Source organism: Littorina saxatilis, linkage group LG17, assembly GCF_037325665.1.
Source record: "Littorina saxatilis isolate snail1 linkage group LG17, US_GU_Lsax_2.0, whole genome shotgun sequence".
NCBI lineage: Eukaryota > Metazoa > Mollusca > Gastropoda > Littorinimorpha > Littorinidae > Littorina > Littorina saxatilis.
In genome coordinates this window covers 70,251,569-70,268,264 of record NC_090261.1, presented here as the reverse complement: position 1 = coordinate 70,268,264, position 16,696 = coordinate 70,251,569, and the positions used below count along the sequence as shown (strand labels likewise).

Sequence of the window (16,696 nt, the reverse complement as noted above, 5' to 3'; positions counted from 1 at the left end):
TGAGGAGCTGATCATTATTCATATCATGAAGCTGAAAAAACCTATATTGTATTGTGTTGTATAGGTATTTTTGTTCACGTAGTAGGTGTAGTTCAATGTCTTTATTGTCAGCAGAGGCGGGTTATATTGAGCAATACCTGTGACTGATTCTATACTGGCATTTTCGTAGAAGTAAAATCCCCCCCCCCCCCCCCCCCCCCTGGTCCTCACTCCCCCTCACCTCCATTCTTGTCTTCCTAACCAATTTTCCACCCTTTTTCTTTTCACTTTTTGTACAGTGTGATGAGATGAAAAAGTACATTTATGTAACTCAAGATTGTTTTGTTATTTTTTTTCTTTTATGGAAAGACACTAGTGCTTTTTTTTAGGTGGGGTCGAGGGGTTGTGTGGGGAGTTTTTACTAAAAATGACGTTTTAACTTGGGAAAAAAATGACCAGGCTTGATTGTTAATGTGACAATTTTCTGAGTAAGCGATTCTCACTTTCCAAAAATAATACCATTTACACACATCCAAAGAAGTGCATGATCTGATGATTTTTTGGAAAAAGCTGGGCAGAAAGCTGAAACTTGATAGAAGCTCTGCACCCTTCAAGTCCTGTCACACTGTACAAAACTGATAACCATTTCTGGGAGTTCTTGATTACCATGCATTTCTGGCAGCCCATGACCCTTTCTGGCAGTCCATCATCTTGTTCTAATAATAACAATCCATCCTGAACTTATCATCTCTACTTTCACCCCCTTCTGTCCTTTCAGGGCACGTCAAACGAAGTGCGCATTACAGAAGCCAATAAGCGTGCGACCAAACTTCTTACGGAAGGTTAGGCACCTGAGAGTTGGGTGCTCATGGTTCCAGCACAGGAACTGCTCACCAGCTGCTTGGATCGGGTGGTGATTTATCAGACAGACTCGGTCCTTTTCCAAGGATGTGTGCTTTGTGCAAAGACTTGCTTGTGAGCAGTGAGACTCGCAGGTTAATGTGGGCAACCGTGCTCGCAAAGGATGCTCACATGCTCAGTTTGTGTTGTCTAGTTTAGTCCAGCTATAGTCCGAGTAGTAGGATTCATGTCTCAGTTTCGTTATTTCTCCTTTTGGTTTCCTGGGTGTGGCGTACGTTCTGAAGAGATTTTTCTGTGATTTTGTTTTGGTTGTAGCTAATGCCAACAAGTTTACTCTTCTGGCATAGTTTCACATTTTTTTGAGTCTGGAGGGTCTGATTTCATATTTCGGATCAGCAGTTGGAATGTTTATGATGGCTTGCATTTTCCGTGTCTGCTTTCCGTTCGTGGTTTTTAATTTCCGTTTTAGTTTCACAGTTTGTGGATAAACTTTGTCACATTCTGGCGTACGAGAATTTTTTCTATTTTATTTCTGTGAGTCTATCTCTACCTTCTTTCAGTTTCCTTTGTTGTGATATTATAACCCTTTTGTGTATCGATCCTTTTAGCACCTTGTTTTTCTTGTAGCTTAAGTGTTTATTGGTATAATTCTGTTGTTGATGTTTTAAAGCACACAGTGCTTTGGTTTCTCCAAATTCACATGACAGAACTAAAAATATTGGTTATGAGAGTGATTGCAATACATGTACTTTATTTTTGCATAGTGTAGCATTAATGCATGTCATTTAATAATACAATGTTTTTCCTAATCGCATGTTTGGTGCATGAGTTAAAGCTTAGTGAAGTGTGTCTTTCGCTATTAAGTGACATAGCTTGAGAAAAGAAGAATTCGTCCAACTTACTATGTTAGTAAAATGACAGAAAAGTATTTTCAGTTACTTTTTATCTTGTGTCTTAAAAGATGCCTAGTTTCAAGATGTTGGTTGCGAGTGTCTCTTAATTAATTAGACTAAAGCAGAACTGTTAACAGTTAACATTTTTATAATATTCCACCAGTTTGAATCAGTTCAGCTTAAATAATTGTAATTTGCTTGTACATAGAGCTTTCTTATATTAGATAACAGAGCAAACGTTCACCACTAAGTTACTTTCAGACAAAAGTATTTGAGTTGAAGGGTGAAAGATGTCACTTTCAGAGAAAAGTATTTGAGTTGAAGGGTGAAAGATGTCACTTTCAGAGAAAAGTATTTGAGTTGAAGGGTGAAAGATGTCACTTTCAGAGAAAAGTATTTGAGTTGAAGGGTGAAAGATGTCACTTTCAGAGAAAAGTATTTGAGTTGAAGGGTGAAAGATGTCACTTTCAGAGAAAAGTATTTGAGTTGAAGGGTGAAAGAAGTCACTTTTATGTGTGTAGTTTTCGTGGAATAAATCATTTTTCTGACAATGTATAATAGAATCATGCTTGTGGATTGCAATGCAATGTGTTAAAATTCTGATCACTAATTGGTACCGGTTGATATTCAGTTGGAGACAGTTAATAATCTTCAATCATGCTTGTAAATTGCAAAATTATGTTTATCATGTGTAGGTGCATAAAACAACACCTGATCACTTGGTAATAGTTGTCTGTATTTTCGCTTGCTGAATCACAAAAATTGCGGTGAAGGTTTTTAATTAAACCAGGAACTTACTGATTTGAAAGCAAGAAAAGCTCATGCAGCATAATGGAGAACTTAAACTAATAGCAAAACAGGTTAATACCTATTCTAACACATTGTTAACCTAGCCCTTTGGAGAAGATGAAACAGATTATAACTGATTTACCTGCAGTGAAATCCATACTTACCCAGTTTCTCTTGTTGTAATTGTATATGAAGTGTTATAATAGTACCAAGAATTGGTTGTAACTGCTGAAAGTAGTTGTATGAAACACTTTGCTTTGAAAGTTATTATTTCTGGTCTGATTTTCTTGCCCGACTGCATTTGACCATCCACGTCCTGACTATTGTGTCCTACACTAATACCCTGTATTAAACCACCTCTGCCCACGCATGTGGCTGAATATCGAGTCTTTGCACCGCTGTTCTTACTTATACACCTACCCTTTTGCTGTGCGCTCATTTCTAACACTAATAGGTCAGCTGGTCAGGGTGTTTGCCCTTTTTGTAGCAACGCCTTTTTTAATAACATTTTCTGACATTCGTGAAGGCCATCTTTCGTGAAACAATTTTAGTGATGCAGTCATTTCATGTTTTAATGAAATAGTCGGTTTTTTAGTATAGGTAGGTCCTGTATGTTTGCATAACTATGTGTTAGGAAGCTGTAATATGTTACATGAAGCGAACTTCAGGCTTGAACAAGTATTGGTAGACCTGAGCGACGGGCGCAGCATAGGACTATGTGTTAGGAAGCTGTATGTTACATGAAGCGAACTTCAGGCTTGAACAAGTATTGGTAGACCTGAACGACGGGCGCAGCGGCGTGGTGGTAAGATGTCGGCCTCCTAATCGGGAGGTCGTGAGTTCGAATCTCGGTCGCTGCCGCCTGGTGGGTTAAGAGTAGAGATTTTTCTGATCTCCCAGGTCAACTTATGTGCAGACCTGCTAGTGACTTAACCCCCTTCGTATGTACATGTAAGCACAAGACCAAGTGCGCACGGAAAAGATCCTATACTCAATGTCAGGGTTTGGTGGGTTATAGAAACACAAAAATACCCAGCATGCCTCCCCCGAAATCGGCGTATGCTGCCTGAATGGCGGGGTAAAAACGGTCATACACGTAAAAATCCACTTGTGCTAAAAGCATGGGTGAACGTGGGAGTCTAAAAGCCCATGAACGAAGAAGAAGAAGAAGGTAGACCTGAACATCTGATAATAACCCCGTTTTACCACACTTAAACACACACAATAAATGATACAAATAAGGAAATAACATAAAGGGGGAATAAGGAAAATGTTCATCCTGGAGCTTTTTGTCTCTTTGTTGTTGTTGTAAGTATTAAGTCACTCCTATATATATATTTCTAGTGGCATATTTTGGTATTTCTACACTGGATTGACATGAGTAGTTGATGGTTTTTGATTGGCGCTTAGAACTAGTTTAGGATTTGCGCCCTATAAATACCCTTATTATTATTTATTATTATTGGTCTTATATTATCATTGTCGGTACTAGAACTCATTGTCGTTTGCTTTATTTGCCTGCATTTTTGTGAAGTCTCATTTATTTCATTTTGTTTTCTATCTTTCTTTTTCTTTTTTTCTCTTTTTTTTTTATTTACCCCTCACCCCCCCTGCACACTCCCCTTCCATGGACCGCACAAACAGGGAGGTTGTCTGACTGATCGAGTGGACACCGCCAACAAAAGAGCGAACAAGATTCTACGCAACCAATGAGAACTTGCACTATAACCTCACTGGACAGTGGGCAGCAGGAAGGAAACAAATCCACGGACAGAGGGTGCGGAAGCAGATTTAACAGGGATATGCGTGAGGTATGGGATGGAATGTGTGTGTGAGAGCTGTTTTGAATTTGGCATTGGTTAATACTTCTGATGAGTTTGAGAGCTTGTTTGGTACAGTTGGAGTAGATTTGCATGAAACAATGTAAAACTTAGGGGAGCACATGATGAAAAAGATATCAAAATGGTACATAGAGTGCATGACAAAAATTTAAAACTCAGGGGATCAGATGATAAAAACGATACCAAAATGGTAAGTAGAAACGTGCACGTAAACAATTTTTTAATTGTCTCGCTCAGAGTGCACTGTCTCCGAGATGTGAACATTTTCACCCAGTTATAGAGGCTGTTAACTTTGTAAATGTAAAAATGTCACCTTGTTTTTATTTCAGCAACAAAAAGTAAGGATGAATATTATTTACTCAAGCACAGTCAACTTGAATGTTCATGCAAATCACTCCAAACTGTCCAAAGCACAAGCAGTTAGTGCCAGACTATGTGTTGGTTGGGTGTGGAGAGTGAGAAAGGCCGGTGTTTGTGTGGACAGGTAAAATAACTAAATGTGTGCGTCTGGTTGGGGAAAAATGGACGAGCTGGATCGAATTTAAACGATTGTTTCCATTCCTTTCTCTATTTTGTACATTGATTTTTGTAATGTAATGGCCTGTCCTTTGACGTTTCAAAGACGACGACTTGCATTAATTGTGTATGTTTTCCTTAACCGCTATGCATGTAAGGCATTTGGGAAACTAGATGCCTTTATTTGTTTGTCTGAACAAGGTTAAAACCCCCCACGGGTTAGGGGGAAGAATTTACCCGATGCTCCCCAGCATGTCGCAAGAGGCGACTAACGGATTCTGTTTCTCCTTTTACCCTTGTTAAGTGTTTCTTGTATAGAATATAGTCAATTTTTGTAAAGATTTTAGTCAAGCAGTATGTAAGAAATGTTAAGTCCTTTGTACTGGAAACTTGCATTCTCCCAGTAAGGTAATATATTGTACTACGTTGCAAGCCCCTGGAGCAAATTTTTGATTAGTGCTTTTGTGAACAAGAAACAATTGACAAGTGGCTCTATCCCATCTCCCCCCTTTCCCCGTCGCGATATAACCTTCGTGGTTGAAAACGACGTTAAACACCAAATAAAGAAAGAAAGATCAAGGTTAAAAGGTATCCTTCAGAAGAGTCTTTCATTGTTAGTCTTCTCTTGTTTTCCCCTCTTCTCTCCACCGTTCAACGCTGCCTGTTTAATCTGTTCATTTGTGCTCTGAGTCAGTGTTAGCATTTCCCATTTTTTATCAAAATAAGTTTACTATGAGCTGAAAGAACAATCGAATCGTTTCAAAAATCTGTTTTTACTATCATATGTTTATGATTGTTTTCACCTGTATTCAGAGATGTGTATTTCATGAAGGTGTATTATACCAGGTTCCGTGTAATACTCAGAGTCTGGTATTATAATCTATTTGTTTTGGGTGATACTATGTATGACTTAAATCAACATTCTTGTCACAGTATGAATGAAATCTTAGTTCTTTGCTGATGAAGGGTTGAGACATTTTTTGGTGATTCGGTTATTGAAGATATATGTCATCACTTTCGAAATTGTTATCAACTTTGTTAATGTATAGTTTCTGCAACTGAAGGAACCTGGAGTTACAGTAATCTGTTTCTCCAGTTAGGATGGAAACATGAACTGGTTTATTGAAACCCCTGGTGTCACTCTAGTCATTTATGAACAGTTAAGTAAAATGACAATATAAAGTGTAATTTCAGTGTTGCAAATCTGATTTTTCCTTCACTTTTAGAATCTAACAGAAGCCTGCAAATGCTGACTTTTTTCCTGATTGTATTTTATGAGTTGATGTCATAAGATTTTGCATGCAAGTCCTCCACCCATCATCCCCCAGTCTTGGTTCCGTTGGCTTTTATTAGTCAGTGATCCTGTTTCACTTTGTATCCCAAGCTATGTGAAGTTCATTCCACGTTTCAAAGAATACAAATGATTTTTCTTATGATCCTGCTGGAAACGCTGTGGAAGGGATATAAACGTACGTAGGCTGTTTTAAACCAGCTGTGCTGTGTTTTTTGTTTTTGTTTTTTCACCCAGTGTGTGATGGCCTATGACAAAAGTTACTTCTTGACTAATAACCCTGGCTATAGGTCACAATCTGACACTCTTTGAGTCTTTCAGGAATTTTCTGTCTACGTCGCGGTTCAGTTTAAGACTCTTTGGTTTCAATTACATTTAAATTTTGATTTCCAATACTTGTTGACATGGACATTACTTTTGATAGGCAATAGTATGATAACACTACGATATATACCTGATTGACAAGGTGTTAGGGAAATGAGAGAACACTATACAGTAAATAAAAAGAAATATATGGGGGGGGGGGGGAATGGATTCTGAAACATTCTACCTGAAATGTGTTAGTGTGTGTAATTATGTACACTAACTGAACACATAGATGTGTAATTCTGTAGATTGTGGTGTGATTCTGCAGATTGTCTTTTTTTCTGGGTATGTAAAACTTGCCCAGATGTAAATATAATTTTTTTTAAAAAATCAGTGTAAAACCTGGCATAATCCATGTGTTCCGGAAAAGATGTCTCAGTGATGTGATTGGATCCCAACAACTACTGAGTAATAGATATGGCTCATTCTTGATCCTTTAGAACTTTTTTGTAAAATAACTGTTTGATGTGTGGTCTGTGATAACGACAATGAAAGTGCATGTGCACTTCCGCTGAAGAAAGGAAACATAAACTTGCAATACTGTATGTGATTGACAGTGGCATTATTAGTAATTCAGTTGCCATCAACTCTGGTAAAAAGCGTTTTTAAGAAGTTAGAATAAAGTCTAGTTTATATAACAAAACGTACAAAAGCAAGCATTTGGGAGGTTAGTTTATATAACGAAACATACAAAAGCAGGCATTTGTGATTGTGTTGGTGTTGTTGTTGTTGTAAGCCAAAGTGTGTTTGTTAACAGCCGTTTGATTAGGCTGTTTTGTTGCTCTTTGGAAGAACATTTCTGCTGTTTGTTATGGAAGAGCATACTTTCCAAGCCTTCAGTTTATAGTTTGCTTTCCACACATCGGTGAACCCCTGAAAGGGGAAAGCAAATTTGCAAAAATGAATTAAAGTCATTAAGCTCAGTGGTAAGCAAGCCATGCAACAATCAGCTCATTGTTCCTCTGACTTCTTTATTATAATTATGTTGATTCAGTGGTATGAAATATCGACTTTGCTTAAATCTTGGGTCACCTGTAGTCGTGATTTAAATAATGTCCGTGGATGATCGAGTCATCGGTTGAGTTACCTGTAATACCTGGGTATAAAAAAGTTCAATCTGCAATGGAGTGATTTCCTCTAGTACTTCAGAATGTATGGATTTGGGGGGGGGGGGGGGGGAGGGCGCGGGGGGATTATGTAACCCCATAAGAAGAGAATACATGAGTGATAATCAGGTCATTTAATTTGTTACATGCATCCTTTATTTCTGTTTGCTTGTTGGAAGGATACTATTTAACATGTTACGTGCGATTATGTTATGATAGTGCTTCGGCAATTAAACCTTTACATTCCAGTGCTTGTGAAAGATTGTTGTCACATTCAAACGTAAAGGTGATTTTTGTTTGGATTTTAAACAAACAACAAAAATTGGGGGGGGGGGGGGGGGGTTGGGGGTGCAGAGGATGGGTTAGAAATTTTGGTGTTTTTGTTTCTCTTTTCACCTGTACATTTGTATAGCGTAGGTGTAGAAAGTCTTTCAAGGTTTAAAGGTATTCAAAACAGTGTTTTGTAATTTCATTCATTGCAACAGCCAATGTTTGTTGCTCAAGCTTGATAGCTGCATGTAACCATATTTTCTGCTGCTGTATTAGTCGCTATCATATATAAAACAGTTTTCTGAGTAGGAAATATTTCTAATTCTAAAAGTTTGTTAACTCATTGTCTCCCAGGTACGGATATATCCGTACCCACACATATGGCTCTATCTGACCACGTACGAATATATATCAGCTCAGACTGTTAGCTTCAGTCGCTTCCTGTAACGTTGATCTAACGCCTGCATTCGGGCGTGTTGATACACAGTTTCTACACAGTTAATACTATTCTGAGTGACCTGCTGCAGCACAACTTAAGTCTCGGCTAAAAAATACTTGGTCAAAATAGGTGGGGTAGAAAGTGTTAATAGAGCGTGGATCCATGCAGACAGTCGTGAACAAATTCAATTAAAGAAAAATAAAACCCACATGTGCCAGAGAGACAACGCGGTGTGGGGAAATCGGACACATTCTTTTTCTTCTTTTGGTTCTGCCAGGTGAGTTTTAACCACAGAAACACTTTAAAGTATGTAATAGTAATTCCTTGCTAACAGATGAAAACGTTTCGCTATTCTGAAGCGTACAGCAAGGGAAGTAAGCGAAATAAGGAAAAAAAGTCTGTCTTTTTTAACGAGAAAGTTGCCTTTTAACTCAAAGTTGTTACTAGCCACTACTGCTCTAAACTAATGAGCGCTTCTGGGATGATAACGCGAGACAACTCCTGTGGTCTTGCCGCGAGGTGGCGCCAGTTACCAGCCGAAAGAAAGGAGCATTAACCTCACCAGAACCGACCATTGTCTGTTTACCGTATAAAATGCACGACTTACACACGAACTGTTACCAAACTGATATGCTATTTGGGACCAATGCAAGTTTTTTTTCCTTTCTCGTGTGATCTTGCCGCGAGGTGGCACCAGTTACCAGCCGAAAGAAAGAGGGGGCATAACCTCACCAGAACCGCCCATTAAGCGACAATGACTGCACTATTTTCAAGGAAGTGAACTGAAAGTGTAAACTCCTTGCTGTTCTGTAGGAGCTTACATATCTTCTAATCTTTGTATTTTGTCCATGGTTTTTTTATGCTTCATGTTTCTTTAAAAACATGTGAATGTAAATTTTGACAGATATTTTGTAAAGATTGTTCTTGTAAAAGGAGTGAGTTTGTGAGGAGCTGGTGAATGCAAGAAGAGATGTTCTTTTTTTTCTGAAAAGAGACCTATTTTGTGTTATTACAGGTCACATTTCAACAACAAACTGTGCTGCGCTTTGTAGTTACCGTTTCTATTTTTCCATCAAATCTAAGCACTTTCCCTCTTTTTTACCATGCACCATCATCTTGCACTTTAGGTCAAATTTTCATCTGTACAGTTTCGTCGTTTTCAGTATTTGATTTAAACACTAGATTCTTCGTGTCAAAACCTGTTGAAGCAGATTCTGTTGGTAAAATTTTGTTTTCAAATGAAAAACTCTGAAAGTAATGATTAAAATATCCTGAGCAGGAGTGTATTTATGAAGTAGGTTCTTCTCTGTCAAACAACTTTTGTTGTGAAGACAGGGCAGTCTAACCTGGCTGTCTTGAACGAGATCAACATAAGGCCAAAAAGAAAAATATGTCTGTTTCCGGTAACATCGCCGAAAAAAATAGGGTCGTTCGGTGTTTGTTTTTTTTTCTTTTTTTTTCTTTTTTTCTTTTTTAAATAAACCTTTTTCTTACGTTTTGTTAACGTCTTTTTACGTGGGTTTTTTTCCCCGGCGTCATTGGCCGCCATGTTTTTTTCGCATGACGACGGAAACGGGAGGTAAGTCTCTTTGATTGTGAAGTCCCATCGACCGATTACCTCCCGTTTTTTTGTGTGTGTGTTTTTTTGGGTTTTTTTGTGTGCGAAAAGCGAAAAAAAATTTAGGGTTGGCGCTTAAAAATAGGGTCGGTCGGGTTACCGGAAACAGACATATTTTTCTTTTTGGCCTAATTTAATCGAAAGGATCTCAATGCATATTTTTTCAGGAAGATTTCGTTTTCTTTTTCTTTCTCTTTCTCTTTTTTTCAATTAACTCTTTCTTTCCTGCTGTAAATTGCTGTTGGTAAAAGTGTCGGTGAAAGGCGAGAAGTGACCGATGGTCTTTTATGGAAAAGAAAAGAGATGTATGTTGGGATGGGGGCTAACGTTAGATCTGTGTCTGTTTGTGTCCCTTTCACATTTCACCGGGCAGAGTGGAATATCCCCCAAGATATATATACATATAATGTATAATAAGCTTGTTGATCCTAAACATGCTTATTATATATTATATCTGTACATTGTTGAATAAAACACTGTTTAAACTAATATCCTCCAAAGATATTTCTTTTGTTGTACATAGCTGACCACAGGTACTGGCCACAATAATCAGTTGTTTGTGTTCCATTCCTTTCTGTAGTAGTATGCTAGATTTATGAGCACACAGTTGACTAGTGTGCAGTACCTGTTTTACTAGACACTTTTATCATCCTGTATTAAACGAACGCAGTAAAAAATCACTCAAAAATCATTGTGTTTGTCTGTCTTGGTCTTGGCTTCGCTCATCTAATAAGAGTAGAATCGAGCCTAGTACTTTTGAATCAATTTCATGAATTAGTTCAGTTCGTTTTGAGATTAAACGTGCACTTCCACGCTATATTTTGGAGTTATTTATTTCTGTGTGTGTGTGTATGCGTGCGTGTGTGTGTGTGTGTGTGTGTGTGTGTGTGTGTGTGTCTGTTCGTGAAAAATGGTCTTTGTTATCTGAAATCCAGAAGTCATCACTAGTGGACAAACGGTTCATTCACAGATTTAAAGATATTGGTTGACAAATATATGTATTATTATGGAAAGTAATCGCACAACAAGAAAGGGATTTGTACAACAACAATATCAAAGGTAAACATAAAGAAGAGAAATATTTGTTTATTAAAATACATAGCCTACAAATATTCAAGACGCACAACTCAAACAGAAAAGAGGAGACGGCAAAATTTCACGTGAAATCAAAATTATTACTAATTGTATTGCTTTTTCTGCTGAGCGCTGCTAACTCTACAATTTGAATGGGCCCCAAATAACCAACTAGATTGAAGCGACATGAAAACCCAACAACAAACCAACTGCTACTTCTACTTCGAATACAGCATCTAACACTGCAGGCCAGACGTACACACACACACACACACACACACACACACACACACATATGTATATATATACACACACACACACACAGATACAAGCGCACACGCACCATAGCGTACCTAACAATGCAGAACCTGATTAACGCACATCACGTTTTCTCACAAAGAAAAATATAAAATGAATCGGGCTACACAAGAATGGCCACAATACACGTAAGCTTATTTTTCAGACACGTGAAACAAACAGGCAAACATAAAAAAGAAAGAAAGGAAAAACAGACATTCACAGGAACTCTTATTTTCCAAGGACGATCGTAGACTGGAACCATAGATCTACAGGACGATCAAGTTCTGGCAGGATCTGTGGAGATTTTTAAATCTCATCTCCACCCAGTCTAGGACTTATTTATATGCGCTCCTCCCTTCCGTTGATCGAATGCCAGAAGTGGTTTTTCAACGTATTGTCACAGATACAGATACAGAAGGAATAAATAAATAGAAAACAAGTCGCGTAAAGCGAAAATACAACATTTAGTCAAGCTGTCGAACTCACAGAAGAGGGCCCCAAAGGGTTTAAAATCGTGATCGTTATTGGCGTTTTTTTACCTTTCTGTGACCGTGATTGCCGAAATTTCCATTTCTGTGATCGTGATGGGACTTTGCCCGTGATCCGTGATGACAAAAAAATCAAGTCTCGTGATCGTGATCGTCATTTGTTTTCGTGATCGTGATGGGCATTATTGCAAAGCATTTTATTTTCAACGTACATTTTTCACAGCTGTATCACTCTATGATCCTCTATTCGTCAAGGTGTTCGTGATCGTGAAAACAAAAATCAGGGTAACTGTGCATGATCGTGAAAGCTAAAAGGGGCCCTCACAGAATGAAACTGAACACAATGCAATTTTTTCAGCAATACCGTATACTCGTAGCATCGTAAGTCCACCGCTCGTGGCAAAGGCAGTGACATTGACAAGAAGAGCGGGGTAGTAGTTGCGCTGAGAAGGATAGCATGCTTTTCTGTACCTCTCTTCGTTTTAACTTTCTGAGCGTTTTTTTTAATCCAAACATATCATATCTATATGTTTTTGGAATCAGGAACCGACAAGGAATAAGATGAAAGTGTTTTTAAATTGATTTCAAAAATTTAATTTTGATCATAATTTTTATATTTTTAATTTTCAGAGCTTGTTTTTAATCCAAATATAACATATTTATATGTTTTTGGAATCAGAAAATGATGAAAAATAAGATGCCTTTTTTCTCAGAAAGTATTATCTATTCATTAAATAAAAAACCAAATGAGTACAGCAAGCAGTCAGGGTGTTGATTTTTGGTATGTGACCAAGTGGAGGGATGGTCTTATCCCATGAAAAGCCCGACCAGATACGAGACGATGAGGCGAGCTGTTTTCACGATGATCATGATATGTTACGCCCTCACGATAAAACCATTTGGGGCATGTTCCCGGGTGTTACGGCCCAGACTCGGACTGTTGAGATACACAGGCATATTATGCGTGTTTAGCTGGTCTCAGCCTGCCATGTTTTCACGAGGCAGAGTGGGCCTTTAAAGGCTGACATAGTCCTATTCAATTAGTTTAATTACTTCCAGGGCTTTTCCCATCGTTGCAGGAATGTATAAATTAGGCTTCCTGCAAAGTTTTAGGTTTGAAGTCCTTACCAATTACGAGAAATAATTAATTCTTTATTGCATTGTTTAGCAACAGTTCTCCAGGACTTGGGCTATGTTAGACCGTTGACGTCACTTCGTGACGTTTCGTAAACCAAAGATGGCGTTTGAGACTGTTCTGTTTACATTCGACACTATCAACACCACTTTGCAATACTGAAATAATTTTTTCTGTGTTCGAAAGCTAGAGCCAATCGTTATTATATCCCCTTAGGTACAGTTTAACTTTTATAACATTATTGACACATGTAAACAATATGAATTCATTATAAATGAACGCTACGAATATGGCAGTCTTTAAAGTTCCGTCCCACAGCCAAACAAACACTTGATGGATATCTATTGCAGCATCAGCATCTTCGTCGTAACTGTAAGTTGGTCCGATCACCGTTTTGGGTTCCCGTCAGCTCAGAGGATGCTGCCCCTTCGCACATTGACGAAATGGTCCCCAGGCTTGGAGTCACACGAGAGGTCAAGGGCGTGCATGGGTTGACCCCATTTGCTAGCCGTGCCGTCCTTGCTGTCGTAGAACTTGACCTGCATGGCGGTCTGTAGCACGTGATCATCCTCCAGCTGGTGATTGAAAACGGGAATAATCAGACATGACGGTAACGTCCAGGAATTCAGGGCTTCCCAAGCTGTGCGTCCCTGCGTCCTAGAACCCGAAAAAAACGTACTACAATTAACTTCACCAAGGCGGTCCCGCGACGCACTTAATTCAAAAACAGCGGGTCCCGGGTAACACTAAATGTGCATAATCATGCGTACCGCTGATACGGATTTTCAGACTGGAATTATCTGCTCTATACTTTTCACACAGAATGGACACAAATGTACACTTGGCCGGACTTCGAAGACGACAACACTTTCTGTCAGATCTGTTCTGACTCGATTTTACGGAGTATATCTACCCAATAACACAAATAACGATTTTGTGAATGTCTCACAGAACTTCCAAAATCCCTCCAGATGTTGGGACCCTCTAAAGATGCCCTGGGGGGTGAGGGGTCTTGCACCCCCTCCGGCCCCTCCCCCTTAAAATTAAAATTGGGGATCCCGGGATCGACCCTCTCGATAGAGCATCTGTGGGGAGCCCACAGAATAGAGTTTCAAGAAGAAGGGAACCTTGGCAGTGTGCTGAAATGGCTGAGTAAAGTCGTGGTGAAAAGCTATCATTTTGACTTTTATTATTTACGAAAAGGTTATTTCCGTAGCCAATGGACATAACGATATATCGGACAGTTGACGTTGAGAATTAACTTTGGACACTGTTCGGAATCACTGATATTTACCCGAAAGAGAGTTTAACCTTTCCTCGCACGCACACACACACACACACACACACACACACACGCGCGCGCGCGTACACACACACACACACACACACACACACACACACACACACACACACACACATGACATGACATGACGAAGAATACAAACTATTTCAAACAAGGCAAGGTGGTAACATATTCACATAACGATAGTGTTTTGCGATCACGCGAAGTTTCAGTGATGGGAATAGCTTCAGCGATACACTGGATCATGGCGTCACGTTATACAATGTTGGATTGTTTGGTTGTAACCACGGCTGATGTGCACGAAGCGAAAGTGGGTGCCACCCAACTTGCTGGGAGCCAGCTGCGGGGTCTGATTGGTTGACATCAAGTTGAGATTTGTTGTGATTTCAACCAATCACACCCCCCCCCCCCCCTCCGCCACCCGCGGCTGGCTGTCACCAAGTTGGGTGGAATCATGTTTCGCTTCGTGTAACTCAGCCCAGTTAACAGCCGAACAGAAAAAGTGAATGCAAAGTTCTCCCAACCTCCAAGCGAATCCTGAGGCTGTCCCGTTTCCCGTTTCGCGTTTTGTTGAACCCATGTATGGTCCACACTGCAGAATAGGCAGCCATGTCTTGCTCCTTCTTCGTGATTGGCTGTTTCTCCTCCTCGAAGGACAGGTCCTTGTCATGCATGCTCCATGCTCTGCGGGCATTACGTCACGATAATAATAATAATAATAATAATAATAATAATAATAATAATAATAATAATAATAATAATAATAATTGTCAGTAAGTACTGGTGTCACATGACTGATGTGAACCAGTTGATTGGCTAATGGCGATGCGCTAAAACTGTTAGCGCACTCTTGGAGTGCGCTAACTTTTCCACAGAGTGTATTCTTCCGCCCTTTGCCTAAGCGAGAGTGTGCTCTCATCCTCAGAATTAATGAATGACATGTAGCTTATATTCTCCACAATACCAATGATTATGACCATAAATTTCCTGCTTCTCAATTAAAGCAGAAGTGGGGTTTTTTTCTGACAGATTGCATGTCACGTGCCTGTGCCACAGTTGCCACTGATCTAAAAATAGAACCCGCTGTGTCTAATTTTTCAGTTTCGACTTGCGAAGATTCCTCTCATAATTATGCCATGTTAGTGGCATGTAGCTTATTATCCACATTACCAAATGATGAGTTAGTATACAATTCCCAGCAGCTAACAGAAAACACAAGTGTTATTCTGATAACGTAGCAGCTAGATCAGCACGTAGCAGACTACACTGAAATACGACTGCATCTGTTCAGTAAATGAATGTTTTCCGAATTATTATTTCAAGGCAAGAACAATCGGAATCGAAAACGTGTAGGGTTTAGAACGTTCTTACCATATAACAAATAAACACGATTATCCTACATACGTGAGAGAGACACCCGTGAGATAATAATCGTTCAAATCACACGTGTGTATATCATGTAAATGAGGTCATGTCAAGCAAGTCTGGCAGGGACCTGTTTTTCCACTGCTTATGATGCCAAAGTCACCGAGACAAACGTCAATATAGAAACAAAAATTGCGCTCGCTAATTACCCTCGATGAATCTTTAGAACTAACACGTCACGCCACACTTTCAGAGTGACGTTTCTTTGCTTTAACGTAATAGATTGCACGAGGCTTTAGAAGAGATCGAGGTTCCAAAACAAGCGTCTTCAATTTAGCTGCCTCCACTGCAAGACATTTTCAGTAAAATACACGTAAGTACAGTATGTAGGATAAACAGAATACTACATGGCTTGCTGTGTCGTACCAGATTTACACTCGTTGCTTTTTCAAATAGTGAACAGTCGCTTTCGCTCGCAGTTCAATATTTTAAAAAAAAACCTCGTGTAAATCTGGTACGACACAGCAAGCCATGTAGTATTCTCTATTTATTTTATGATCGTGAATTTGGTCAAGTGTAAAAGTACCAGCGTCATTTAATTATGATGTTGAAATAATAAGAATGCGACCATAGTGGCAGGCTTGGCTTGACTTCCATTGTTATAGGATGACCGGGTTACACACACACACACACACACACACACACACACACACACACACACACACACATACACACACGCACACACAGACACACAGACACACACAAACACACACACACCCACATACATACACACACACACATACACACACATACACACACAGACACATACATACACACACACATACACACACACACACACATACACACATACACACACACACACATACATACACACACACACACACACACATACACACACACACACACATACACACACATACACACACACACATACACACATACACACACACACATACACACACACACACACATATGGCCCTAAATACCTCAAGGAACTGCTCGTCACATATGACAATCCCTCTGACTACAACCTCCGCTCAC

At 39.3% G+C, this 16,696-nt stretch overlaps 2 protein-coding genes across 7 annotated transcripts in view; one reads left to right on the top strand and one right to left on the bottom strand.

Moving 5' to 3' along the window:
* LOC138952389 (synaptosomal-associated protein 25-like) overlaps positions 1-10,786 on the top strand; it is a 110,447-nt gene extending 99,661 nt beyond the window's left edge. For 4 of the 6 annotated variants that reach the window (XM_070324057.1, XM_070324058.1, XM_070324055.1 and 1 more), the window contains one exon: positions 4,167-10,786. In XM_070324057.1, the coding sequence (XP_070180158.1) occupies positions 4,167-4,235 (69 nt within the window). In that variant the 3' untranslated portion in view covers positions 4,236-10,786. Of the gene's footprint in view, positions 1-757 lie in introns of all 6 variants that reach the window. The other 2 variants (XM_070324056.1, XM_070324053.1) reach the window with 1 other exon arrangement.
* The window catches only part of LOC138952390 (CB1 cannabinoid receptor-interacting protein 1-like), a 12,218-nt gene continuing 6,011 nt past the window's right edge, over positions 10,490-16,696 (bottom strand). The window contains exons 2-3 of the mRNA XM_070324059.1: positions 14,794-14,953; positions 10,490-13,541 (exon numbers count right to left, since the gene is read on the bottom strand). Coding sequence (XP_070180160.1) covers positions 13,377-13,541; positions 14,794-14,953 — 325 coding nt within the window. The 3' untranslated portion in view covers positions 10,490-13,376. The remainder of the gene's footprint in view (positions 13,542-14,793; positions 14,954-16,696) is intronic.